Below are 25,401 nucleotides of genomic sequence, written 5' to 3'. Positions count from 1 at the left end.
GGACTCCAGGGATGCTGCCCCCAGCCCAGTCCCCCTGCCTAACAGCCACAGGTAAGAGAACACAGAAGGCATCCACAAGATGGAACTGAAAGCAAATTAATTTATAAAAAAAAAAAAAAAAAGAAAAAGAAAAAAAATTTACAGAAAACTTTTGAACAGAAGGTGCCAAGACGCAGAGGAAGAGAAACATGGGGACATGAGGAACAAAGGGCCTGGTGGGAGGGAACTAGAAGAATGGTTGGAGAGCCTGGAATCACTTCTGCCTTCACACAAGGATGAAGAGGGGAGAGCTGGAACCGGGGGCGCTGGAATCTGGGGAGCAGAGCCGAGCTGCAAGCTGGTGGTCGAGCTGCTGGTGGTCGGCACTACCCCAGGTCAGGCACCATCCCCCGGCCCCTGACCGCTGCCCCTAAATCCCAGGGAGTCCCTAGCTACCAGCCAAGATTCTGAAGGTCTTGGTGGGAGACGGAAGAGGCAAGAGGGGTAACCCACCAAGTCAGAGAAGGAGGTGCTTAAGTGCTTTTTGACAATGTCAGGTTTTTAAAACTCCCCATCCTCTTACAGCTCCCCTCTCGGTGTCCTCGGGGAGCCCGCTCGCTGACAGCCGAGGGAAGGAGACAGAATAGCCCCCTGTGCCCTTTCCTCCTCTACTACCTACCACAGGAATCCCCAAAAATGTTTCCCCACCAAATACACATACACTGACATCAACTACGCAGGTGACTTTTAAAAAACACAAAACTGACATTCAGAGGGAAAGGGGTCATTGGCTGAGCTGGGGTGGCCTAAAACAGCAACAATGAGGAAGCAGCTGGAGAGCTTAGAGGGAATAAACTGGGGGGTGGGTGGCTGAGGGGGAGCTGACTGAGTTACTAATGAGGGGCTGGAGGAGACAGATTCTGCACCCTATTCTATCCCCAGACCCTCTTCCCCTTTCCTAAAACTCTCCCCTCCCTCCTCCAAAAAATGTAAAAGTTGGATTTTTTCCACTGAGTGGAGGGAGCTCCAATGTGGCTTTTTAAAATCTCTCTACTTCCTTTTAAAGGGCTTCATCTTTTTTTCATCGATAAAAAAATGCAGTAGTTTTGAGGGGGTGCACCCTTAGAAGTGGTTAATTAGAACCTTGTATAAACACCTTCCCCCAGCCCTTCCTTTGAGGGCAGCATCCCCGTCCTATCTTCTCTCCCAGACATTAGAAACATCTTTCAAACAGGAGTCCTTGAACAATCCGATATAAAAATGCACGCCTCTGACGGGCATGGTGGGGGCTTTGGAGGGGCAGGAGCTTTCCTTACGTAGTGATGAACTCTCCAGGCTGGGGGAGGGTCCCAGTGGTGGGGAGAGGGCTGTTCCTGGACCCTTGATCTCCATGTGGGGTGAGGGAGAGATGTCTGGCTGGCTCCTCACTGTGGGGGTGGCACAGGGGTAACCGTGCCTGGGCTCGGGGCCGTGGGGTCTGGAGGCAGGGGGGTGCCTGGGTCTGTGGAGAGAAGGAAGCTGCATCAGCTGGGGTGTGTGGGAGAGAGGGCTCCAGACCCAGACCACCACAGACAGACAACAGGGCTTGGCATGCAATGGACGGGCAATGAATGAACACCCACAATGTACAACTTCTTTTCCCCAGCACCCTCTCCCATCACACCCTGGGAAAACTGGTATACCCCCAAATCATCCTCCTGCCCCAAGGGAACTCTCTAAATGAGGCACTTGAACGTGAGGGGAACAAGCAAAGGGGACTCCAATCATCATGCAAACAAGTAGCTGTTTTTCCAGTTACAACTGAGATGCTCTGTGCCACAGGACTCCTCCGTGACCCACCAGTGAAAGGCCCCAACGTCATCCCAGAGGTGGCAGCTGCCAGGCTAGGGAATGGTGGAGGACAGCCAGAGAGGCCCTTCCCTCCTGTATTCTAATTTTATCAGAGCGTTCAAAAAGGATCGTGGAAGCTCTAGTGCCTGAACCCCTCCCCACCTGCCCTCCAGCCCTCCACATGGACCCCTCTCCCTCACCCTTCTCCCCTCCAGGACCCTTCTCACCTGGCAGTGGGCTGGCACTGGGCAGGAGGTTGCCCTGAACAGCTGCCACAATGGCAGGGCTCTGGGCTGCGGCGGATCCGAGCCCCGGCCCGAGAGGCAAGGAAGATGGCATGGTGGTGGTCGCCGGCAGGTTAGGATGTAGAGGGTTCGCCATGGACACAGGCAGGTTAGGTGGGGGGAGAGTGGCCGGGGCGAACGGGAGATGGTGGTGATGCCCATGCAGGTTAGGAGGAGGGGGGAGGTTAATACTGATGGAGTCGGCTAGGCTACCAAATGGGATGATGGATGGAGCAGGGGGGGGAGGCGGCATGCCAAAAGGCAAACCCAAAGGAGCATTACCCGCCACGCCTGGGTGCCCGCTGCCTGGCACTGCCCCTGGCATCATTGAGGGAGGAGTTTGTTGGTTGGGGAACGGTGAGGGGCCTGGGAACAAAGAGGAGAGATTGAGAAGATTAGAGACATAAAATCTCGCTCACCAACTCACTTTCACAGTGAGGTAACCTATCCACTCCTAGGCACCACCTTGCTCTTTCCTGATACTAGAATAAGTGGCAAATCCTTAGAACAAAACTCTGGGTCGAGGAGGGACTCCTGCTGGCTTAGGGATGTAACTGAGGTGGGCCCACCTGTAGAAATGATCTCCAGTCCTATCACATATCCCCTTTGAGGAGGACAGGAACATCCATCCCAATCCCTCTAGTCAGCAAGAGTTCCAGATCCCATCACTCACCATGGGGTCCAGGGGGGGGTACCCCTGGTGGGACTGCCCCAGGCTGGGGGGCTCCAGCTGGCTGCTGCTGCTGTGGCCCTGCAGTTGACCCTGCCTGCCCAATCTGTTCAGTGGGGCCCAAGCTTCCAGGAGGGGCCCCACTGCCGGCAGGAGCAGGGGCCACAGAGGCCGGAGCCATAGCCAAGCCGTGGACGCTGGGCGGCCCAGCAGCGCCTGCAGCTGGGAGGGGCTGGGAGCCCGGGGGCAGGGCCGGCGGTGGCTGCTGCTGCTGCTGGTGCATCTGCTGGAAGTGCTGCTGCCGAGCCCGCATCTCCGCATACTTCAGCTGCTCCATGTGGAAGGCTTGTCTGTCAGCCAGGAGCTGCTGCCTCTGGTACTCCAGCTGCCAGTGGCAATTGAGTACTGTTATCCGGGTTCAGAAGGTCCTAAGGGAAAAGGCCTTGCCCCCTGCTTTGTCTCCTGACAAACCCAGACTTTTGTTCTGGAAGTTTCCCACGCCAAATCTCAATCTTGTGCTTGGCTTCCTCTGTCCTCCCTGCCCTCTCCTCACCAATTCCCACCAGCAGATCTGGCGGCCCACAGAGCTTCTCACTGCGGTGGAGCTCATCTGGTGGTAGCCCTTGCTCATTTCAGCTCCAAAGCTTTGAATTTGTCATAACGTTAATTTGGAAAACCCTCTAGTTCCTCATGTCAATTCATATTCTTTTCTTCCTTCAAAACTGGAGAAAAACTAACGACTCTTAGGAAGCCACCCCAGATCAACTCACTAGCCCCTGAGCTTTGCCTTTATTCTGTTATCTCCCAGGATTTTTATACTTGATCAGAAATCTCTTAATTTACATTTATCAGACACTTTAAGCACTGTTTTAGATGTCTCCATACTGTATATTTGATGTTTTTAAGGAGATCAGAGTCAGGGTCCCTGTCTTCTATTTTGTTTATATTTTCTCAAAAACAAAATGGTTCAACATCTTGTCCATCCCATCCCCTTTCTATGTTCACATCCTGGACCTGAAGCCCTTGGATTTGTTCGATCACTCAACAAATATTTATTGAGAGTCTACTCCGGGCCAAGCACCATTCAAGGACCTGGAGATGAAGTAATAAAAAAATGACTGGAATCTCCCCCATGGAGCAGACATTCTGTAGGACCTTGGTCTCCAGGCTCCACCTGTGGCTCACTTGTTCTTAACCACCTGGGCCGGCTCCTCTTGCCCTGGCCTGGGCTCTGCTATGAAGCCCTGTCAGCCTCAGGCTCTCTGCACAGAAAGAGCTGACTGTAAAGTTATATGTAGATTTCTGAACCGTGTGGGGGCATCAGCGCCCCTAACCCCTGCTTTGTTCAAGGGTCAGCTATCCCAAATTAAGGAGTCTGCAACTAATCAAAAAAACTGCTGCCCTCTCCGTCCTAAACTGAGGCCCAGCTCAGTGTTAAGGTGGGGGCCCGGGGCTTGGCTGGCCTCTACAGGCGACACAACTCACCGCTTCTCGCTCCCGGTCCATGATGGTCTCTAGCTCCTCAAAGTGCCGGAGTTTGATCTCCAACTTTTTCATCTGGGTCTCCACCAGCAGGGCCACCAGAGATTTGATCTTCCTCTCCTCCACGGCAGCCAGGTGCTAAGGAAGGAGGGGTGGGGCGGCCCGTCAGCAGGAGGACCCAGCTGCAGACATTCTGGGGCAGAGAAGGGTAGTGCGGAGGCTGGCAGGTTTTAAGACATAACTTGCTGTGGTCACAACCCAGAAGAACAGCATGGGCTCGACTGTCTTTACAGGGGCAAAGGATAAGACAACGTCAAATAATTCAAGGGTGAGAACAGGCCCAACGGCAAAGGCTTAAAACAGCTTAGAGAAGTGATGACTGGGGCCCCCTCTCATGATCAAAAGAAAAAGGAAAGAGGCCAGCAATACCTGAAGGGCGACCAGGAAGGACTTCCTCCAGGTGACGGGAGATTAGGGAAGGGGAATCTCCTCCCCTGGGTCTCTGGCCCTCACCTTGGCCTTCACGGCAGCAGCGGCCAGGGCGGCAGCGGCGGCGGTGGACAGGTTGCCCTCGCCGATGTCGCGCTCCACCTTCGTCTTCCTCTCCCCCTCTGACTCCACCACTTCCTTCAGCACTTCCTCCTGCCCTTCCTTGGGCTCCTTCTCTTTCTCCGGATCAACTGGGCCAGGAAAGGGGTCGTCAGCCCTACAGCCTCTTCATTCTCTGGCCCCGACCACCACACTGGTGGCTCACCTATTGGGTCCCCATCACTCTTCTCTGACTCCTTCTCGCTGTCGCCTTCCTTGCCTTTCTCATCATCCTTCTTGGGTGCCTCGCTGGTCTTCTCCTTTGCTTCTTCCTCTACAGTCCCAACTCCTTCTCGCGGCTCCTGAAGTCCCAGGGAAAGGAGAGCGGAGAGCATCAGGGAGGCTGGTTTGCACGCAGAGGGCTCAGACCAGGAACTGAGTTCATGCCTCTTACTTGGGAGGTGACCTGCCTCCGGGACGCGGCCCCATCCAAGCCCAGCCCACGCCTGCCTGAGCCGAACAGAGCCAGCTTCCCCCTCCACGGTCCACGCCTGGCCCCTCCACCCTCCCAGCCCACATCAGTCCTGAGATACCTTGGGCTCCTTCTTCTCCTCCGTGGCCTGGCCCTCTGCCCGTGCCTCGTCAGTCCCGCTCTCCTCTGGGCCCAGGGGAAGAGGAAATGGGAAATGTCTGACAGAGTCTGTTTGCAACACTTTTCTAACAGCCTCTTCTCCTAGCTAAGCTCTTAGCGAGAGGACCAGCGGGGAGCCACAGTCCCCAAGGTAAAGTTCCAGGGAAAATAAAAACCTCACCCACTTCTCCCCATATCTCTTGTGTTCTGAGGCCAACTGGAGGCAGGAACAGCACGAGGAGGCCAAGAGGCTCTGGGTCTTGGTAAAAAGGGAAGAATCCAGGAAGGTGCAGGCCTTACCGATCCGCTCAGGCTCATCAGAAGTGGTTCCTGCAATGCCACTGCTTTCTAGACCAAAGGCTGGGTCCGCCTTGCCTGTCACTTTGGCTGCTTCTTCCACTTTCCGAACATGGGCCTCCACCAAGGCTGTGGGAACCTCTTCCTTCATTTTGGAGAATTCTTCTGTAAGACCCAAACCCAGAGAGGAAGAGGCTGGGAGGGGGCAGGTAGGCAGTTCTGGCTCTCCCTGTAAGAGCACCTTCACAAGCCCATCTCTTCATCTAAACCCGCACGGAGGTGGACAGCTGCCTGGGCTGATGCCAGCAGCAGAAAGGCCAGGAGGGCAGCCAAGCTTGAGGAGGTTTCACAGCCTGAGTACCCAGCCCTTCAAATGCAAACCAAAGAGGGCCAGGACCCCTCCACGTTACCTAGGGCTGACTTCGCGGCAGCAGAAGCCACTCGAGGATCGACAACAGAGGCCAGGAAAGCAACGGTGCTCATCACTGGGTTGCCCGACTGGCTGAAGGGGATGGGCTGGTAGGCCAGGGGGCCCAGGGAGGCCTCCGAGTCTTCCAGGTATGGGTCTTCAATGGGAAGCCGAAGAAAATGCAAGATGCACTCGTCCTGCGTGCGGCTTCCCACGTGCTCTGATACTTTGTTCCAGTCATCTTTGTACATTTCCAGTGCCTGGTGGTGGAAATACAACTTCACTTACTTAGCCACTTCCCTTGAAGGTCCGCTCCCCCCATCCCGCTAGGCGGGTCTGGCTTCAAAGCTCCGTGTCCTGGTATTTGTGCACTCTGCTGGGGCCAAGGGGACCTCCAAGTAGCACTAAGAGGACCAGGAGTTAACGAAATGGCCCAAATCCCTGGCCTGGAGCTGGTCCCCAGGGCAAGATAATGCTCTCCCTACTCATGACTGCATCCAGCACCCTGGCCACTTCTGTTTTCGAAGGACTCTCCTCCCCTTGCCCCAGTTACCTCCAGGAGTAGCAAGGTCTCCTGTTCTGTCCACTCTCGAGTGGCACTGGCCGCAGCTTTGCTCTGCAGGGGAAACAGGGGCAGGTCAGAGAGAGGCGCCCACAGCCCCAGAGGAGTGAAGGTGCACTCCCCCCGGGCAGCCCGCACCCCCGTACCTTGGAGGGTACGTTCTTCTTCGTGTACATGTCTGTGCGCAGCCCGAAGTTCTGCATATCTGTTGGTTTCTCTTTGCCTTTGTCAGGGAAGTTGAGCATTTGCTGGGAAGCAGAGGTCTGCTATTTGTGGAGGGGAAAGAAAGAGGTGAGTCCGAGTGGCCACCAGGAGCCAGGGGCAGACAGAGAGAGAGAACAGACAGAAGGAGCTTCCTTCCCGCAGCCAGGGACACCCCTGGGCAGGACTTCCTCCCTCACTGCTGCGGTCCTCTGCTCTCAAGGCTCTTCTTCCCGGGCAGGGGCCCCCCAGTTAAGGGGCAAATAAGAAGCCCAGCGGGGTCTACACCCCACCTACCAGCTCTGGCTTGCCCTTAGCCGTCTCTGGCACCAGGTCATCCAGCTCTTTGCCCTTTCGCCCAGCCTTGGTATCAGCATCAACCTGGCGGCCCTGGGGGACAGAGCTTGGCGTCATGGAGGCTGGGCAAGGAACGAGCAGGCCGAGGCCCTGGAGGCCTCAAGACCAAATGCTGGGCGGCCCGCAAGTTCGGGGGGCACTCATGCCACTCCTCCGTGTTCCCTTAATGATTAATTAGATCAGTAGTTGGCATGTTACCCATTGGTATTCACACATATCTTTACAGTTCTCTTAGGAGCTGGACAAGTAGGTTCTAATCCTGGATTTAATATGCTGTGACCTTGGGCAAGCCACATAACCTTTCTCCTCTTAATTTTTGTAATGTATGAAATGGAAGTGAAAAAAAATGGAAGTGAAAAAAAACTATGAGGCAAAAATGAAAAAATGTTGGAAACATGACAAAGTTAAAAAATTTCATGCAATTTAATTTTAAGCCATTTTTCTGTATCTGCTTCATCCCCTACATGAGCCTGTCTGCTCCCTGAGGGCAAGGAACATCTCTTCTCCCTCAGCACGTCCTCCCAGTCTTAGGTACAAAGGCTGAGAGAGGGTGCTAAACACACGGGGCTGATTCCTGTGGCCCTTTGCATCTCATGGAAAAGGAAGAAGCCTCAAAACACTCCTGAACCATTATCCTAAAAAACCAGAAAAGAAAAGTCCAAAGAAGCCCCGTTTTGCCCCACCCCACCCTGTCCCCACAGCCCCTCACCCTACCTGCGGGGTCTTGGGCTGCAGAGGCACCAGCCCTGATGGTGTGTCCGCCAGGACGTGGAAGTGAGAGGTGGGTGGAGGCCCCATTGGGGTTGGTCGACTCTCAGCATCCACCTGGTAGTTAATAAGACCCCACTGTTCTAGGAAGGCATGGACTCTGTGAGGAGAGAGGCAGAGACGGAGTCACACGGGACAGCCAGACAGGCACACCCAGAGGAGAGCTGGGGTGGAGGTGGGGCACCCTCTTCTCTGCTCTTTCTACGCCCTGAGAAATCCCACCTCCTCCCACCACCCAAATGCCAGTGACAGCCAAGTCTACACCACAGCTGGGGCCCCTCTCCCTATCCACCCGCCTACTTAACATCTCTTCTTGGGTATCTCGCTGGATAGCTAGTAAAGTGAACCAGGATCCTTCTCCACAGACCTGCTCCTTTCCTTCCTCCACCCTTTAGAGACTGCCACTGCCACTCCCTCAGGTGACCAAACCTGAACTTCACCTTTCTCTAGAGGTGCTTTTCCCACTCGTCCCCTATGCTCCTTGCTGGCCTCTCTACCCCAGCCAAGAGGCATCTGTGGGCAGACATCCTCACATACCCCTGCCCCTGAGCTGCAGACCCACCTCATGATGGCGCAGACATCGCCCGCCAGGTTCCTGCGGCAGGCAGTGGATGTGAGATACTCCTGCGGGTTCAGCCGGTAAGTGTCGATCATGAAGTTTCGATAGGCCAGGTAGCTTAGAAGAGAAAGAGGTGAACGATGAGAGGGCTGGAGGGTAGGGAAGATGACACGAGGGCTAAGGACTCCTCCTAGGTGACAGGGACAGAAGAACTCACCTGGCTCAAGTCCCACCTTGGGTCTACTGTGTGCTAGACGCAAGGTATTCAAACCCTTGATGTTGTTAGTTAAATAAATTATCTCCTTGGCTATACTTGGGGATGTTTCATCCAACTTATGAACAAGGAATCAAAAGGTAAGAAAAGGTGCCCTTAACTCCAAAGGCAGATGCTAAAGGGAAGGGAGTCCTTATTGGCGCACCCACCTAGTCAGCATGACGTGGTACTGAGAATACACGTTTTGAAGGTGGAAACGTCTAAGTTCAAATCCTAGTTCTCCCGTGACAGCCCTGGGCAAGTTGCTTAGATTTTTTGAACCTCAATTTCCTCACGTGTAAAGTGTCTGCTGAGAATCAGAAGGGTCTGTAAAGATGAAGTACAATGCCGGCCACGCTGGCAGAGCTCCAAAAATGGTAGCTGCTGTGTGGTGTAAAGCTTGAGAACATGAGCTAAAGGATTCATGTCCCAGTCTTACTACTGACGAGCTGTGTGACCTTAAGCAAGCGACTTAACCCCTCTCTACCTCAGTTTCCTTATCGGGAAACTGAAGATAATAGGACCTACCTCTGAAGCTGATGTGAAGATTCAATTAGTTGAGGTATGTAGGACACTAAGGGCAGTGCCTGGGAGACAGTAAAGCACTCCACGCATGCAGGCAACTACCATCATTTACGATCTCATACTGAGAGTGCACAGTGTAGAACAGCTCAAGTTCCAACCCTGCCTGCAGATCACGGTGAACTCATGTCACCTGTCACGCCTTCCTTTTTCTCTGGAGAGAGCAAGGCTTCTGCACACACTGCTCTCCCCAGGAAGAGGAGGAGGAGAGAACCAAACCAGGCTACGGGGAAAGAAACACAGTTGAAGGGAGGGTGGCCTCAGAGTGAGGAGCGGGGAAGCTGAGGACCGGCCGGGAAGCAAGCTTGTTCAGTTCTCAGGGGGCCTGAGCTCAGCACTAAGTCTCACCTGCCTCACCACATTTATCCTGGAGCATCCCTAATCACAGAAGATGGCCAAACTCATCCAAAGCCAAGCAAGTCTGGCCTGAGGGGGAGCCTTGAAGGACATGAAAACTTCTGAACCCCAAGCCCCCACTTTATAAAATACTTCTCTCCAGAGAGCCCTCTCCATCCCTTAATTCACAGACTTGGGTCTTCACAGTTCCTCCTCCCATTTTTTTTCTATCAAAACCTATTCTCAGGGACCAGCCTAGTAACAGTCACTTACATTTTAGTCAAAGCTATTACTTGTGCCAGGGATGTGTGCATTTTAGATGGCGTCAGTAATTATGGATGGAAAGGCTCTGTGCCCTGTTGAAAGAAATGGAGGCACTGGGGCAGATACCTGTTTTGTACAGAAAAGCACGCCCCCAGGCAGATCCTAGACAAGCAGGCTGGGGGTGTCTGTGGACAGGGACCACGTCTTTGGAAGCCTAGCACAGGGCCTGGCTCGTGGAAGAAGCTCAAGAAATGTTTGCTAAACTGGATTGGGAAGGGTGAATGGGGGGCAGGAGGGAGAGAGAATCACGAGCTGAGGTTTCCTTACATTTCTGGAGTCTTGGACTTGTTCTTGCCGTTGAAGAACTCGGGGAGCGCTCTCCGCTCTATGGCATGAACACTGCAAGAGAAGTCAGGGTGTGCTCAGAAGGCGCCAGTGGAGAGACGGGAGCCTCAAAGAGGAAAAGCCCAAAGATGGGGCGGGCAGGAAGGATGAGACGCTTGGAGAGAACTTCCCGCCAGGGCTGGATGATTCAAAGAGGCCAGAAGCCCCACTAAAACTGAACTGTACCCGGGCCTGTCTGGCTGAGGAAGAAATAACTTATTTGGAGGCAGGAGGAGGAACAGCACGCTGAGCCCCAGCAGCAGGGAAGTAAGGGTTTAATGAGACGCTGAAGCACTGCTACCTGTTATAGTCAAACCAGGCAGCATAGCTGGGGATGATGATGTGGTGGGTCTGCTCAGTTACGTTGTCCTCGTGCAGGTCTGGGTTCTTGGTCTGCTCCCCCTTGTTCCCTGTGCTGTTCTCATCTTCATCCTATGAGTATGGAGGCTGCTGGACTCTCAGCATTTCCATTTCGCCCCAGCAACCCCGTGCTTCTCCCACCTCCCAGGAATGTGGGCACTAGAGATGGGGGTGGGAATCAACAGTTATGGGCCCCAGGACTCTGACAGGGTCAGAGTTTTTTGAGCAACAAGTCTGGGGTGGGAAGAGTCTGGGCAGTGGAACGTTCTGGGTAGAAGGAATTTTGTAATCACAAGTCAGAATCACATAGAGAGGTAGGGCCTCTCTAAACTGGCTCCACCTTGCCCGTGGTCTCCATGCTTTCATCCTCCTGTTCATCTGAAAGAGAGACATCAAGATAGAAGGCTGGAGCCTCCTGAGGCAGGGGAGGACAAGTGTGCTCTCTGAAAGGCCCCAGCAGGCAGGGGCGGGTGGCAGCGTCCCCTCCCCTCCTTCAGGCTCTGGATGCCTTGCCCCGAGCTCCCCGTCTTACCCAGGTCAGTCATGGTGCCTCCTTTGACTGGGGCTGACTCTGAGTCCTTCTTAGTGTTGACTGCCAGAGGAGAGAGTCACTTTATCAGATAGGTTCTGCCTAAATCAGACCTTCACCTCCACTGTTAACAGTTTCAGAGAGCTCACTTTCTTCAAAATCCTGCTCCATCTGATGACAAAATGTAGTAACTTCCCCCAGTCACAATCATTCTAGGGCTTGAAATTCACTGGCCTGGCCACCTTCCCCCCTTCTCCTGCCAAAAATTCATTTAACTCAACTTCTTTCTTATAAAGAGGTGTCTTCTATGTACATTCATACAGCATTCTTGTCTTTGATAAACCCTTGTCTTCATCTATGTGTCTGTAAGTTCTTAAGAGACTGAGATAGAGTCTGAGCAAATCTTAAAACATTTTTGAAAGCAAAGGACACTCGCCTCAACTGAATTCATACATTAAAGTTTGGGAGGAAACACGGACAGAGAGGAGAGCTGCCCTGACTGATGAGGGGATAGGAGCTGGAAGGCCTCTCTCTCAGTGGCCTCCCCGGCCCTACTCCTGAAACACACTCCTGGACGTCTGTGGAATATAGGCTGTAAGCAGCACTGCAGATCAGCGGTCTCCAAAGTGAAGATGTGAAAGATGGCCCACTGGAACACAGGCTGAGAGCATTAGGACTTCTGTTTGTATTTGCTTTTTAGTCTTATTCTTTACATTTTCCCATTTTTAGATAACATTTGCCTGTTTTATAATGTTCCTAAAGTAGCAGTAAACAGTATGTGTATATAATTTGTGCTCAAATACATTTTACTGCCAGTAGTGTATAACCCTGAGTTTAGAGACAACTACTGTCAAGTATAGAGCACAGTCCTCAACTCAGACATGGATATGAAGTCAGAGGATTGTCTGTGGTGATGAAAACGATTCCAATAACTAACTAAGCTGAAGGGCAAGGTCCTCTACGCTGAAGCTGTGCCTGAGAGGTCAGCCTAACCAAGGGGTTTGACACAGGAGGGGCAGGACTGGGAGAGGCGGGCGGCCTGGTCCATACCTGTTTTGGGCAGTGTCACCTCTTCCACATTGGGGACCGGTGAGGGCTCATCCATGTCCTTTGTCAAGTCTTCCTGCTCCTCTTCCCGGTGGCCACGCTTTGACTTGGTGTAAGGTGTTGAGGGACTGAGGAGGAAAGACAGTGCAAGGGAACTGAGTCCTCCTTAGACAAGGAACCTTTGGAAGTTGAGGTTCGAGAAAGGAAAGAGAGATTCCCAAAGGGACTGTGATGAACGTGATAAATACAAGTAACACCACTGTGTGGTCCACATGAAAGCTGCTAAGAGGGTAAATCCTAAGAGTTCTCAACACAAGGGAAAAAATATCATTTACTTGTTTTTCTATTTCTTCAGTTTTGTGTCTATATGAGATAATGGATGTTCACCTAACTTATCGTGATGATCACTTCATGATGTATGTATACCAAATCATGATGCTGTACACCTTATACGAAGCTGTATGTCAACTACACCTCAATAAAGCTGGGAAAGAGAGAGAGAGAGAGAATCCTGAGGGCAGGGCTGAGCAAAAAGAGAAACCAATCACTACAGAGTGATGGGAAGAGGTGAAGACCTTTCATTTCGAGATTGAGTTTACTAGTGGCCGGGACCAGAACCAACCACTGGCCAGCTACAGAAGGCCTCCTCAGCTCTGTCTCAGGCTCACCCAGGTCAGGGCCCAGTGGTTAAGGGAAGGGATTTGTCCTTCCTGCCTTCAACAGGATATGGACAGAGCTGTGAAGGTGGGGCAGGCTAGGGGCTAGCCTACCCTTTCTTAGCATTCTTCTTCTTGGCTTCTGGGGTCGGTGAAGGAGATGGGGAGCACTTCCTCTTCTTATAGTTCCCCCCCTTCTTGTCCCGTCGATCTGAATCTGGGCTGTTCACCTGCAAATTGGAGAATTGGGGCAAATGTCAGCCAACAATCTCCAGCGAAGACTTGTTCTGAGACTTAAGCTAAAGGCTCAAGGAAGAAAAGAAGAGGAGCTTTCACCTCATCGGTCAGTGTCTTGGCTGAAATCTTCTTTCGGCGGGAGACGGGGTTTTTGTCATCATTTACTTCGTAGTCTTCCTCGTTCATCCATTCATTGAAGGTGTCTGTGTCCAGGATCCACTTTGCATGAACCTGAAGCACAAAGGCAGACTGTGCTGGAGAGAGGCCTGGAGGCCCCAGCTCTGTCTGTGGACCCTTAACACAGGAGCCTCTGCTTCACCTCCAAAGAGTGGGCTGGTCCTGGCACTCTTCTTGGGGGATGACAGGGGCGGACAAGAAAAGCTCACCTTCCTAGGTTTCTCAGGAGTTGGAGCATCTTCCACAGATGCTTCAATTTCACTGGCTGGGATCCACGTGTCATAACTGCCATGGGGATTAAGCGTGAACCAGAATCAGTGGGATGGAGTCATGGAAAAACGAAGCGCAAATTTTTTCCCTTTTCCATTTAGAAAAAGTATTGGGTTGTTGGATTATTTTTTGGCAAGATTATTTTTCCAATTAATATTGGGATTCTTTTCAGTATAAAATACAAATGATCATAAATCATTTCAAAAGCAGAAGAAGGAAAAGGATCACCCTAACACAGATACTTGTGATATTCAGCGCATTTGTTCCCCCAGTAACTTTTTTCTGTACAATTTTGTTTTCACATAACTGCAATAATAACTACATCCTACTTTTTACAATATTCACCTACAAATTATCTATCTTACGTCTATCAGTTTAAAAGCTGCAAAACAGCCCACTGACTAGATACACAAATTTGTTGAAACATTTTCCCACTCTTAGACATTTAGATTATTTCTACCATTTACTTATCAAAAATTATACTATGATAATCATTTCACACAAAAAACCCCCATCCTTTTAGCCTAAGCCTTGTCTAGTATGTCCAAGACTTAGGATTTGCATAACGGGGGTGGGGGGGTGGGGAGCAGAGAACAAATTAACAGACCTAAAAATAACCCCTAAAGAGTGCCTTCTTGCTCTGCTATATGCTCTAGGGCGTCTCAGTTTGGCTCCTGTACCTACACCTGCCCCAGGAACCCGTCCTCACCTGTCAGGATAGTAGCCCCAGTGCAGAAGAACCTGCTTATCCCTCTTCATGACTGGCCGCACCCATTCCTCTGGGGACAGAGACAGAGCAGGGAGAGACATAAGCTAAAGGGATATGCACCAAAAATAACTCTGTACCCAACGCCTGCTGCAGCAGGGACCCTAGGAATAGGAACAAAGATGGTAGGAAGATTCAGGGTTGAAAGGAGAGAGGAGCCCAGGCCCTATGTAGCTGCTGAGTTGTCCTCCACTTCCTAGTCCAAGCCATCCACTGCAGTGACCAAGAAAACCCCAGTCTCACCTTCCTCCAGGTTCCCCGGGACAGGACACACAACATGGGAGGCGCTGTTCTTATCCTCAGTGACTGTTCCCTGTATGGCACAAGGAGAAGCAGGTAAAGCAGAGGTTATGGACCCCTCCGAATGACTCACGGGTGTAAATAAACCAAAGTAAGACTTAACCACAGCTATGCCTTCCTAATTAGATCTTGCTCAGAATGGTATTAAAGTTAGTTTGCATTCTCCAAGCACACATCAGCTGAGTGGCAGAGGGAAATAACTGGGATTGTGCTAATAATGGAGAAAAGTCAAAGAATTGAAAATTGCTACAGATAACCCTCTGAAAAGACAATCTATTACACATGGGAAATGTAAAGTCAATTTTATGCCCCTGTACGTCCCAGCGACACCTGCTTGTTATTATAGAGTTACAAAGAGCAAAAATTTCATTTATCTGGAATTAGACAACCTCTAGCTCAACGGAAGCAGATGCCCCTCCCCGCCAGGCCCAAGCAGTCTCTAGGAACAGTGATCCAAACCTGTCAAGACTGGGAAATGGAGAAACAGACAAAAAGAGAGGCTCAATGCTTTAATTCTAATATTTTTCCAAGTAGGTAGGGCTACCTCAGGGCAGCTTCTTGCAGGGAAAACATCAGGAAGAGGGTCATGGAGTTTCTGAAACCTCTCCTGACCCATCCACTCACCTGATGTCTCTTGATAATGTCTTTTAATTTCCCTAACAGTTTGGGTTCAATTTCTGAGCACAGAAAAATGTTAGGTCGAGACAGGCAATTATTCTGTGGGGAGAAGAAATAAATGGGATGAGGTCACAGGAAAAGGGTGTTTCGGATTCTCACTGAGGGAAGGGAGATGGATGCGGGAGGCTCTTGACAATTACCTGCACCAAGGACTTCTCAATGGTCATGAACATTTCCACATTGCGGTCCATGCGTGATGGATTCTGGAAATCGTAACGCCGCCTTGTGAAGAGGCAATAATCTAGTAAGTGGCAAAGCTCAAGACTGGGGACGAGGTTAGAGTATGTGACTTTTTTAACATGGGAAATTAGGAGGCAATCTTGCCTTCAGTTTTGCCAAAATCACCTGGGATCTGGGGTTCACTAATCTCAACTCCATGAATCACTTCATATTTAGTCCAAAAGGACAAAGAAAAGCTTGAGATGCCAACCTAAGAATCCCTTTTCCTCTCTAACACACATGCTGATGTACACACACACACATTCACTCATTCCTAGAGTCTATGTTGGCTCTGACTTCCAGCCATTTTTCTGACCTAGCAAGTCAGGCCTGCTGACCTAGCAAAGTAAGAGACTTGCGAGAATGTCTGTGCTCTCCCACCCCACAAAGACCCCAGGTAATCATAAAGGGGGATTCCCTCTAAACTAAAGATAAGAAGCACAGAAGACAGACGAGAAGGCATCTCACCATCCCTGGTCACTCTTGAATTTGTAGGCAGCTGCAAGTATGTGGCACAGGGAGCCCCCTGCTTTGAAATCTAGGAAACATTTGATCTACAAAATTGAGACAGAGAAGTATGTGAGAATTACATCCTGAATTGTCTTATGGCTTAACAATCTTTTAACAAAATCCCATGATGAACTGATCTCCCTCTGGAAGCTGGAATTCTTTAACCCCTGTGCCATTGTATCACGTGGCCCGGAAGAGGGGAGAAAAAGAAACCAATATTCGCAAAGCCCCGTCATGTGCCAAGCACTTTACTAGGTCACCTCCTTAACCACTACAGAAACGCTACAAGGTAGATGTATTAATCCCATCCAGAGATGAAGGACCAAGATTACAGAGATACCAAGTGGCAGAGCCAGGATTTGAACACAAGCCTATGCAAATGCAAATCTCACATGTTTTAACCATTCCATGAGTTTCATGACTGTGCTCAGATACTCCAAGACAACCTGTTGCACAAAGTATTACTAGGACAAAGGGACTGGTAAACTGGGGACTCGGTCAAGCCAGTAATGCAAAGATGATGGTAGGAAATTATCCAAATCTCAAAATTTTGACATTTACAAAAACATAGAAAACAACTCTCTTTCCGGTTTGGAGGATTCACCCCCTTGCTTTTTGCACTCACCGGCAGTTTAGTGAGCGGTGCATTGCTGACATGTTTGCCAAAAACTTCTTCCTGAAATTGTAGCAACTGTACAACCAGGCTAGACAGGGACTTGTTGGTAGGTGGTTCAGCTTGTATATACTGGGGAAACAAGGGAGAGGAAAGAAAAATAGACCCCAGATCAGTCGTCCACCATCTTCCTTATCTCTTCCTCAGGAGCTCTGGAAGCATCTAGGGCAGAAGAAAATAGTGTCTTTCTTTCCTGATGTGTCTAGTCTCTATAAAGAAAATGGCAGAAGGGAGGCTCTAGATGCCCCTCACCAGGAAGCTGAAATTCTGCTGCCCCCAGCCTAGGCGGCCAGTGTTGTGTGCCGGAGGTAAAGGCGGCTTCCTACTCTTCCTCAGCTACACCCTAAAAATGGGGTTTCAGGACCCTGATGTCTGAGGGGTGTAAAATTCTAAAGATTCGTGGACTTCAGAATGGAAGATGGAAGCAACATCTTCAAGGCTCTAAGCGAGACAACCGTCTGTTTCTTGGGGTAACTTTGTGGCAGGTCAAGACTCCCCCTATAATACAGCCTAATGAGGCAAGTGCAAGGAAGTAAGGTGGGGCGGACAGATGGAGAGTGAAGTGTACACTCTGCTTCTGCGAGGAACTGGACACAAAAGTCTTCAAAGGCCTTCCTAGGTGGGAAAGACCAGCTACTACCCAGCCTGGTGGGAAACAGCAAGGTAACATCTGTCATTTCTCAGGAAACTGTACCCGAGACAAGCAACCTTAAGCCTTCTTAAACATTTCCACAGTATGCTACTTAGCATCCTAGCCTTCTGTTCTCATTTAAAACTGAGCCAGGAAGCTAGCTTTCACTTTACCTTTTGACACCTTTTTCCTCAACCCTAATCACAGAGAAAAGTGCACCTTTCAGTGGGAGGTGTACAGAGATCCCTCAAAGAAAAGGTAAACGACAAAGAGCTAAGAGCTAGAAAGCTGAACCAGGTCACAGGCTGTCAATCCCCCGAGGCCATTGATTAAGCCCCTAGACTGATCTTCCTTCCAAAAGGTCAAAGGTAAAAGCCTGGGAACCACAGTCTCACGCTGGGGAACAGACAAGCCACAGATCCAGCAGCTGTTTGTCAGGATCCTGACACCCAGAGAGACCTCCGAGAGCAGGGCCGGGTTCATAACCAGGATCAGAGGGGCGTTCTCCTAAACCGCCCATCACATTTCTGGCAGGCTGCAAAGCTGGGCAGGAAGAACTAGGTTGCGAAGGAAAGTCATAAAGAGAACCCCTAACTGGGGGTAGTGAGAAGGAAGAGAGATCATTTCCAGAGGAAAATTCTATGTAGAGAGATTCCCTTCAACCAGGCCTAAAGACAAAGACACCACCAGGAAGAGGTCTGGTAGAAAAGACAGGTAAGGCTTCTTGAACCCTTTGTTCATTACCTTATTATCTCCTGTTATGGGGTGGGGGTCTACAGACATAAAGCGTGTCTTAGCTTCTGAACCCCAAACCCAAGGCAATGCACGCCCAGGTGACGGGGTGACTTCACTGTGAGACTGAGGAGTGGTTTAAGAAGGGGTCGCTGCCCAGGAACTCCTATACTCTGGTTCCCAAAGAGGTTCTGTTGCCCCTTGGACCGAGGTGGGGGACGAGCGGCAGACAGGTGATCCCGGGGTGGGGGCCCTTTTCAGGCTGATGAGCAGTCAAGGGCCTGCTCTGTGGCTGTTTACCCTCTTGCTTTCATCGTCTCTCTGAACACACACAAAGCACAGGGGAGGCCTCAGCCCTGCTGGTACCTGGCTCCGTGGGGAGCTCTGGCGGGCACCGTGGCGGGCACGCTGTGGGGCGGGGGGGGCATTCCGTCCGCCCCCGGCCGTCTCTCCCGGAAAAGCCCGGAAGGCGATGGTTTACAGGAGGGTGGGCAGCTGGCAACGGGACCCGCCGGGGCAGTGGAGAAAAACAAGGGGCAGAGGGCGCAGCAGCGGGGGCGGGGGCTGGAATCAGAGCCGGGGGGGGGGGGGGGGGCGGTAAAAGAGGCTGGGGGAGGGGCGCGGGGCGGCGGAGGGCGCGCTGGGGCTGCTCCCGGCGCCACGGGGGAGGGGCCGCGGGCCGCGGGCCGCGGGAGGGTGGGCAGGATCCGGGGGGGCCGCGGGGCCGCGGTCCCTTTGTCCCGCCCCCGGCCCCCGCGCGGCCCTGCCCGCGTACCTTCTTGTAGTTCTTGCCGAGCCAGAGTCGCACGTTGTCGAACTGGGTCACGGTGTCCGCAGCCTCGTAGTACTTCACGTTGGGGCCGCCGTCCTTCTTCCGCACCGCCATCTTCTCGGGCTCCGGCCCCGCCGCCGCCGCCCGCCCCGCTCAGCTCAGCTCCCGCCTCCTCCGCCTCCTCCTCCGCCCGCCTCCCGCCGCCTCCCGCCGCCGCGGCCGCCGCCTCCCGCCGCCTAGGCCGGCCCCGGCTCGTGCAGCGCCCCCTGCCGGCCGACCTGGCGCGGCGGCGGCGGCGGCGGAGCGCCGGGCGCGGGGCGGACCCCGGCGGCCTCCCGGGCGGCGGCGGCCGCGGCGGCCGGAGCATTGGGGCGGAGGCTGCTTCCTGGAGGGGGCGCACACTCCCCTGAGATCGCTCTTTACCTGACGTGAAGCCTGTTCTCTTCTTGCCTCTGAGCCCAGGGAGTGGGGTACCTCTCTATCCTACCCCAAGGGGGTGCCCGTCGCCTGAGGAGCCCCCAGCCCATAGCCCCGAGTGGCCCTAACCCCACTGCACATTACTAACCCTATGCAGCCCCTAATCCCAAGGAACCCCCGAGTCCTTCCCCCAAAAGTTCCTTCCTTTCATCCATCCCCATAAGTTCCCCGTTTAAACTCTTTCGGAGCCTCCCTCGCCCCTAACGCCTTGTCTTAGCTCTCCTCTCACTCCTTCACTCGAGGAGTCCCCTAGCCGCCACCCTAGGGGCCCATTCTCTTCCCTCCAACTGCTTTCTTCGCAGGCCACGCCATCGCCTCCTAAATAGCTTTGCGCTCCTTGAGACCCCGAATCTTCGCTGGGCGAGAGACTCTCCCTCCTTGTGTCACCCGTTCCACACGACTTTTTTCCTTTGGGTGGCATGAAGCAAGAGGTAAGGAACCGAATGGGAGGGGGTCACAGGGTGTGCGTGTTCGGCCCCGGGCCCGGCTTCCTGCTGCTGCCACACTCCCTCCCCGGTCGCAAAGCGGACCCCTTCTGTAAGTGCGGTAAAGACCGGTTTTGGAAGTCACGGTGGCCGAGTGGTTAAGGCGTTGGACTCGAAATCCAATGGGGTTTCCCCGCACAGGTTCGAATCCTGTTCGTGACGGCCGTTTTTTTCCCATTAGGATGTGTTAAAGGAAATCCCTTGTCTTCACACGCCTTTCGTGCACCTCCCTTTCTGTCTAGGAAATAGAAGCCAGGTCTCACCCCCGGATTTGGGGGAGGGGGATGAGAGTGATCACGGGAAGCTTAATTATGCACAACTGTATTGGCTGCTAGGACACAAAGCACTTTAAGAATTCTGTAACTTCAGGTTTGCAGGCAGAGTTTCGGCATGTTTCATTATTTTGGGAGGGCACAGCAAAGGATTTGGTGAAAGGGTTAACTGTTGATTGGGAACATGAATGCCTCTTGTGCCACAATAGTCAAAACTGGAGTTCCCTGGGGAAAAAGGGCACGCTGGCTTTCATGACCAGATGTCACATATTGTAGGTCTGATTACAATGAAGACCCAGGAAACAAGACATTGTCTCACCGGCATTTCCTTGAGGAGATGCACCTCCTCAGGTATCACAGGGCTAGAGAGGAGTGGCCTATTGAAATACCAACACTGCCAATCTAGCTGGAGCTAGAGTGTGGGAAGATAACTTACTTTTTATTGAGTGCTCATTGTGTGCCAGTACTGTTCTACGTTCTCCGGGTTCCAAATTCCTAGCTAGGGAATTTATCTTCTCTAACCTCTAACCCTCCTGTACTCACCTCAGCTAGTTTTTACTATCTCCAATTTCTGACTGTGGGGAATATCTAGGATACTAGTTGACGATGTTCTTTTTGTATTTAATTTCTTGCACAGCTTCAATTCCAAGTAGGATCCACAGAGGGCAGGGGTTCATAGAGCTTTTTACACATTTACACTTTGGAGTTTCCCCCTTTCCTACCATTCCTCATGCTGTATTTTCCAAGATCACCCTCACTGCCTCCCCTCCACCTCCCATTCTCACTTTCCATCCTGCAGGTCTGTTTACTCTTCCTCTGTAAGGCTCTTGATTACAAAAGCTGGAACCGATCAGTCTACCACCACCATCCACTAGGTTGCATGCAAGGCATCTCCTTTGACATGCTTCTGCAAAAATTAATTAAAATAAAAACAAGTTATATTTATTCTACTTCCTATTTATTTATTTTTAACATTTTAAAAAATTGAGTTATAGCCAGTTTACAATGTTGTGTCTACTTCCTATATAGATAGTCTCAACTGTGTCCACTTTTCTCAGGGGTGAGTACAGGATGGACCTACAACCTGCCAGAGCTTTCATTTGGAGGGTAGGGGTACTTGTGAGGACTAATGAGTTGCTCTACGTAAAGCTGCAATAAAGCATCCACACTGTAGCAGAGACTGTAAACCCTACCATGGCTGCTTTCTGTGTTCCACGACCTGGTTCCTTTTTTTCTCCCTACTCTTCCATATTCACTGTGTTTCATCCACTGGTATTCTTTTAGTTCCTGCTGTAGTATTTATCTGTGTTCATGCTGTTCTCTGCTTGAAATAATCTTTCTCATCCTCACCTTCTCAGTCTTCACTTACATGTTGGTTCTCCTGAAAGTCTTCTCTGACCACCTGTCACCCACCATATCCTACACCCTAATCTTACTATGTGAGATGGTTGTTTTTTCACATGGTTATGTGTACATGTTTTAATCTTTACTAAGACTGGACTGTAAGCTTCTTGAGAGATAGACTGTGTATTTTGTTTGCATCTCCACTACTAGGCCTTAGACATAGATGTGATCAAAAACGTACTGAATGGATGGAATCTAATGGGCTCAGTACTGGACTTCCTACCAAATCCCACTTTGCGCATGCTCTCAAATTTAAACACCTAGAGAGCCAAGACCAAAACTGACCAGCAGAGGGCAACCGACAACTATGTTGTGAAGAGAAGAAGCACTCCCCCCACCCCCATGGTTTACAAAATGGAGGATCTGGACCGAGAATAGTGGGCTGAGGTTATTCGGTACTTGGGATCCTACCTTTCACTCTCAAATACCTCCCTTGTAACTTTCGGGGTGAGGGGCTAAGACTTCGAACCTTCGTGTATGAGAGAGAACTTCAAATTTTTATCATCCTCAAAGCCCACAACTCCACAATCCTTTCACTCTTCCATCCCAACAAATCCTGTCTCTCTATCCTTGTATCTTTGTGTTGCATAATCAACACACACACACACACACACACACACACACACACACACACACACACACGCCCCCTTCTTACATATTTACTACGTTCTACTCACGGGCATTCTTTAGTTTCTGGCTCAGTATTTGTCCTTGCTCATCCATCTGCCCTGATGTTACCTTCTCCACCTGTGCTTGCAGTCTCACTCATTTCAACCACCTAAGGAACCGTCCATAAATATTCTTCCATAACAAGTTAAGATGCTCCTGTCCCACTGGTTCAATCCTTCGTTAATTCAGGACAAACAGAACTACACCTTCACCCGACACTTCCAAATCACCATGTTGTATTCTACTTCTTTTTTTTTTAAAATAAAATGTATACCTTCTACCTCAGCTTCATGCTATCTTTAATAACACTGTGGCAGAAAACTTTGCTATGTTGAAAACCATTGATTTATTATCGGGCTTCAGAGACTCTGTACTTTCTTGTTTTTCTCTTAGAACACTATTTCTCCATCTCATTTGTTTTCTCCCTTCCTCTGTGGCTTTGTATGAAAGCTGCATTCTTCTCTCTCCTCCCAAGACAAAAACCCCATGCCACCATCCCGGACATGGCCTCTCAGGCAAACTGTGGTCCTGTATCTCCCTCTGCCTATATGTCTGCGTGTTCATCTGCATGGCTGAGCTAATGTCTCCTAAAACACAAACAAAACTCTCTTTCCCAGAATCACGTTCTCAATTTTTCCCATTTAATACGATTACCTTAATTTCGTCTAGTTTCAGCCTTAAGAATTACTAGACATTTTCTTTTCCCGTGCCCATCATTCATCAATCATTGCCTCTTCCATCACATCATCTAATTCACGCTTTTGTTACAATGGCCTTTCAGGTGCCCCAGTTTCACCATTTAAATCTCTAAAACACAACTTTCATCGTATTAATCCCGTCTAGGAATTTCAGAGCCCCATCTGTTCAAACACATGCTCCTATTCTCGATACACTCTGCCTAAATCACCCATTTTTAATCCTTAATTCTTCCCAGTAAGATACCACCAATCTAATCAGGCTAGGCGCCTCCACGTCACAGCCTAATTCCTTCCTTCTCTCGTGAAGTTCCTTCTGTCTCCACCTTATAACCAATGACTAGCTAATGCCACCCTATACTGATTTTTTTCAGCTACAATTTCTTAGATTTTAATCAAATTTGCTTTTACCTGAGTAAAAAGCTAAAGTGGGGAAATCTAACACATAGGAACTCACTATCCCCTTCCAAGTTGTTGACTTGTTCCAAATGTTAAGAGGCTTGGATCTCTGCAGTTTATCCAGTAAAGCAAATTAGAGGACTTCAGCTGAAATGATCTCAACCTACGCTTATTTCAGGAATGCTGTCATTGCACAAAACATTTCTGGAAATCCTTCACAACTAGTTCATTAGCCAGATTTAAATGATTCATTACTTCAAAATTTCTTTTTAAAAAAAAGCTGAAGCACTAGCCACCTTTATCTCTCATCTATTTTCCAGATTTTGTTGCAGATTACTTCTGGAATTCCCCAAGGTCACATTCTTAGCCTTCTTGCTGTTCTTTCCTTTAGTGGTTGCATTCATTCTTAGAATTTCTTCATCATCTTTGGGCAGATAACTTGCAAATCCACCTCTGTAATCCTAACTTCTTGCTCTTGAGCTCTAGACCCACATTTCCATTTTCTGGCTAAACCCCTCTGTGTGGAAGCACTTCCAACCCATTGGCCCCCAAATTAGCTCATTACTTCACCCCCAAAACCTGCTCATCCTCTTCTCCCTATTCAGATTAATGAACCTATCTTCTCATTCAGACTAGAAATCCGTCTTTAGCTGTGACTCATCTTTGGTTACCTGCCCTGTGTTATGTGCAGTGGTTGGGAGCTCAGGCTCTGGCATGACTTTCAAGTCCCAGTTCTGAGTATTAGCTGTGCTAATTTTGTCCTTTGTTTTGGTCTTCCCACATAGAAAATGGACATGATAATGGCATCTTTTTATGAAGCTGTTGGGATGACTAGATGTTTAATACTTAGTGCGTGACTCACAGTAAATGCTGAGTCTGGCTGTTGGCCCCTTTCCTCACTGCTAGGATCTGATTCTATTCAGAACTCAACTCCAATGATTCCTCTGAGAAACCTTCTCTCCTGCATCCCACCAGGTATGTAGCTGACCCCCTTCCTCCTTGTTGTCCCTTTGTACTTAGTTCTTACCTATTAGCAACATGGTATTCTGTGTTTTCCATTATTTGTTCAAGTGTATGTCAACTACTAAGCTGCACATTCCTTTCAAGGCTTCTCAATTACTTGTATATCTCAAATGCCTAGAACCACATCTGGCATAAGACAGGTATCAATGTTTGCTGAGTGAATCTAGTCAGTTACTAAAGCCGTTGACTTTTCTCCTCTGATGTCTCTTGTCCCCTTTCCTGCTCTGTTTCAGGCTCTAATTCTCTTTTGCATGAATTACTGCAAAGCTTAATAATATCGCCATCAGACTCACAAGTTGGAAGTCACTCTTCTCAAAAACTACCTATAAAATTGAAGTCCAAACTCCCTGCCCTGTATTCAAGGCCTTCCGAGAATCGACCCCAAATTATTTCTAGTCTTATCTTCCATGAGTTCCTTCAACAAATTCAGATTCTGATTAACTAGTCTCTTCCTTCAACAAATCTTTCACCTCTATTTGTTCTTATTCATGCTATGATCTTAGCCTAAAACAGGGGTTGCAAACTGGTGGACCCGATGTTTTTGTTTTGTTCTTTTTTTGGCCCACATTTTTTAAAAAATTGAGCTAATATTTAAAAGTTGTGACATTTAGTATAAACATTAGGGTGTCCAAAAGTTCTTGAAAAATAGGGGCAATGTTGGGCCCTGTTCTCGTATAGCAGTAACCAGGCGGAGCTGCACTGCCAGCTGCCCCTTGTCTCAGGGCACGTGTCTGTCACCTTGCCAGCTTTAAAAACATCTCTCAAGCGTACAGTGGAGAGATCAGAGTAATGGTGGGACGGCTGGGCCTACGTCCTGATGTTTCACAACGTAAAGAACACCTCTCCCGTGATGTCTTTTATCCCCAGAACTGTTTAACTTGAATCTCTCTGACTCTAGACCTAGTTCTGTTTAGTAGAAACAGGGGTTAGAAAAACAAGTTAAAGGACACTGTCAAGAGGCAATCCATCAAATCCAAAAGGCCACTCTCCAGACAACTGGCCCAATTTCTTCAATTAGTGTCACCAAAAAAAGATTGTTCCAGG

At 50.2% G+C, this 25,401-nt stretch overlaps 1 protein-coding gene, 1 long non-coding RNA gene and 1 other non-coding gene across 9 annotated transcripts in view; 2 read left to right on the top strand and 1 right to left on the bottom strand.

The window, feature by feature from the left end:
• Positions 1-80: 80 nt before the first annotated feature.
• SMARCC2 (SWI/SNF related, matrix associated, actin dependent regulator of chromatin subfamily c member 2) lies at positions 81-19,114 on the bottom strand. Of its 7 annotated transcripts, none has more exons than XM_032493080.1 (30): positions 18,937-19,114; positions 16,751-16,870; positions 16,084-16,169; positions 15,537-15,618; positions 15,343-15,435; positions 14,662-14,731; positions 14,362-14,431; positions 13,592-13,667; positions 13,305-13,436; positions 13,083-13,198; positions 12,316-12,440; positions 11,269-11,328; positions 11,077-11,114; positions 10,678-10,808; positions 10,320-10,391; positions 8,561-8,674; positions 7,945-8,098; positions 7,171-7,263; positions 6,819-6,938; positions 6,664-6,726; positions 6,112-6,370; positions 5,705-5,866; positions 5,367-5,431; positions 5,000-5,135; positions 4,759-4,925; positions 4,249-4,383; positions 2,767-3,148; positions 2,376-2,459; positions 2,037-2,102; positions 81-1,480 (listed from the first exon to the last, which is right to left on the bottom strand). In XM_032493080.1, the coding sequence occupies exons 1-30, from the start codon at positions 19,045-19,047 to the stop codon at positions 1,404-1,406; spliced, it is 3,459 nt and encodes a 1,152-aa protein (XP_032348971.1). In that variant the 5' UTR covers positions 19,048-19,114; the 3' UTR covers positions 81-1,403. The 7 variants fall into 7 exon arrangements, with proteins under 7 accessions (XP_032348971.1, XP_032348972.1, XP_032348966.1 ...); XM_032493081.1 differs by having other exon boundaries at positions 6,819-6,935; XM_032493075.1 differs by having other exon boundaries at positions 2,037-2,459.
• Positions 19,115-19,179: 65 nt separating this feature from the next.
• Positions 19,180-25,401, top strand: part of LOC106729017 — a 17,672-nt gene continuing 11,450 nt past the window's right edge. The window contains exons 1-2 of the long non-coding RNA XR_004324528.1: positions 19,180-19,403; positions 19,713-19,841. This is a non-coding gene — a long non-coding RNA (uncharacterized LOC106729017). The remainder of the gene's footprint in view (positions 19,404-19,712; positions 19,842-25,401) is intronic.
• On the top strand, positions 19,976-20,057 carry TRNAS-CGA. The gene has a single exon. It is a non-coding gene; the product is annotated as a tRNA-Ser (tRNA).

This window comes from Camelus ferus, chromosome 12 (assembly GCF_009834535.1).
Source record: "Camelus ferus isolate YT-003-E chromosome 12, BCGSAC_Cfer_1.0, whole genome shotgun sequence".
Lineage (NCBI taxonomy): Eukaryota > Metazoa > Chordata > Mammalia > Artiodactyla > Camelidae > Camelus > Camelus ferus.
Note: the sequence above shows the minus strand (reverse complement) of the source record. Positions and strands in the feature narration are given on the sequence as shown.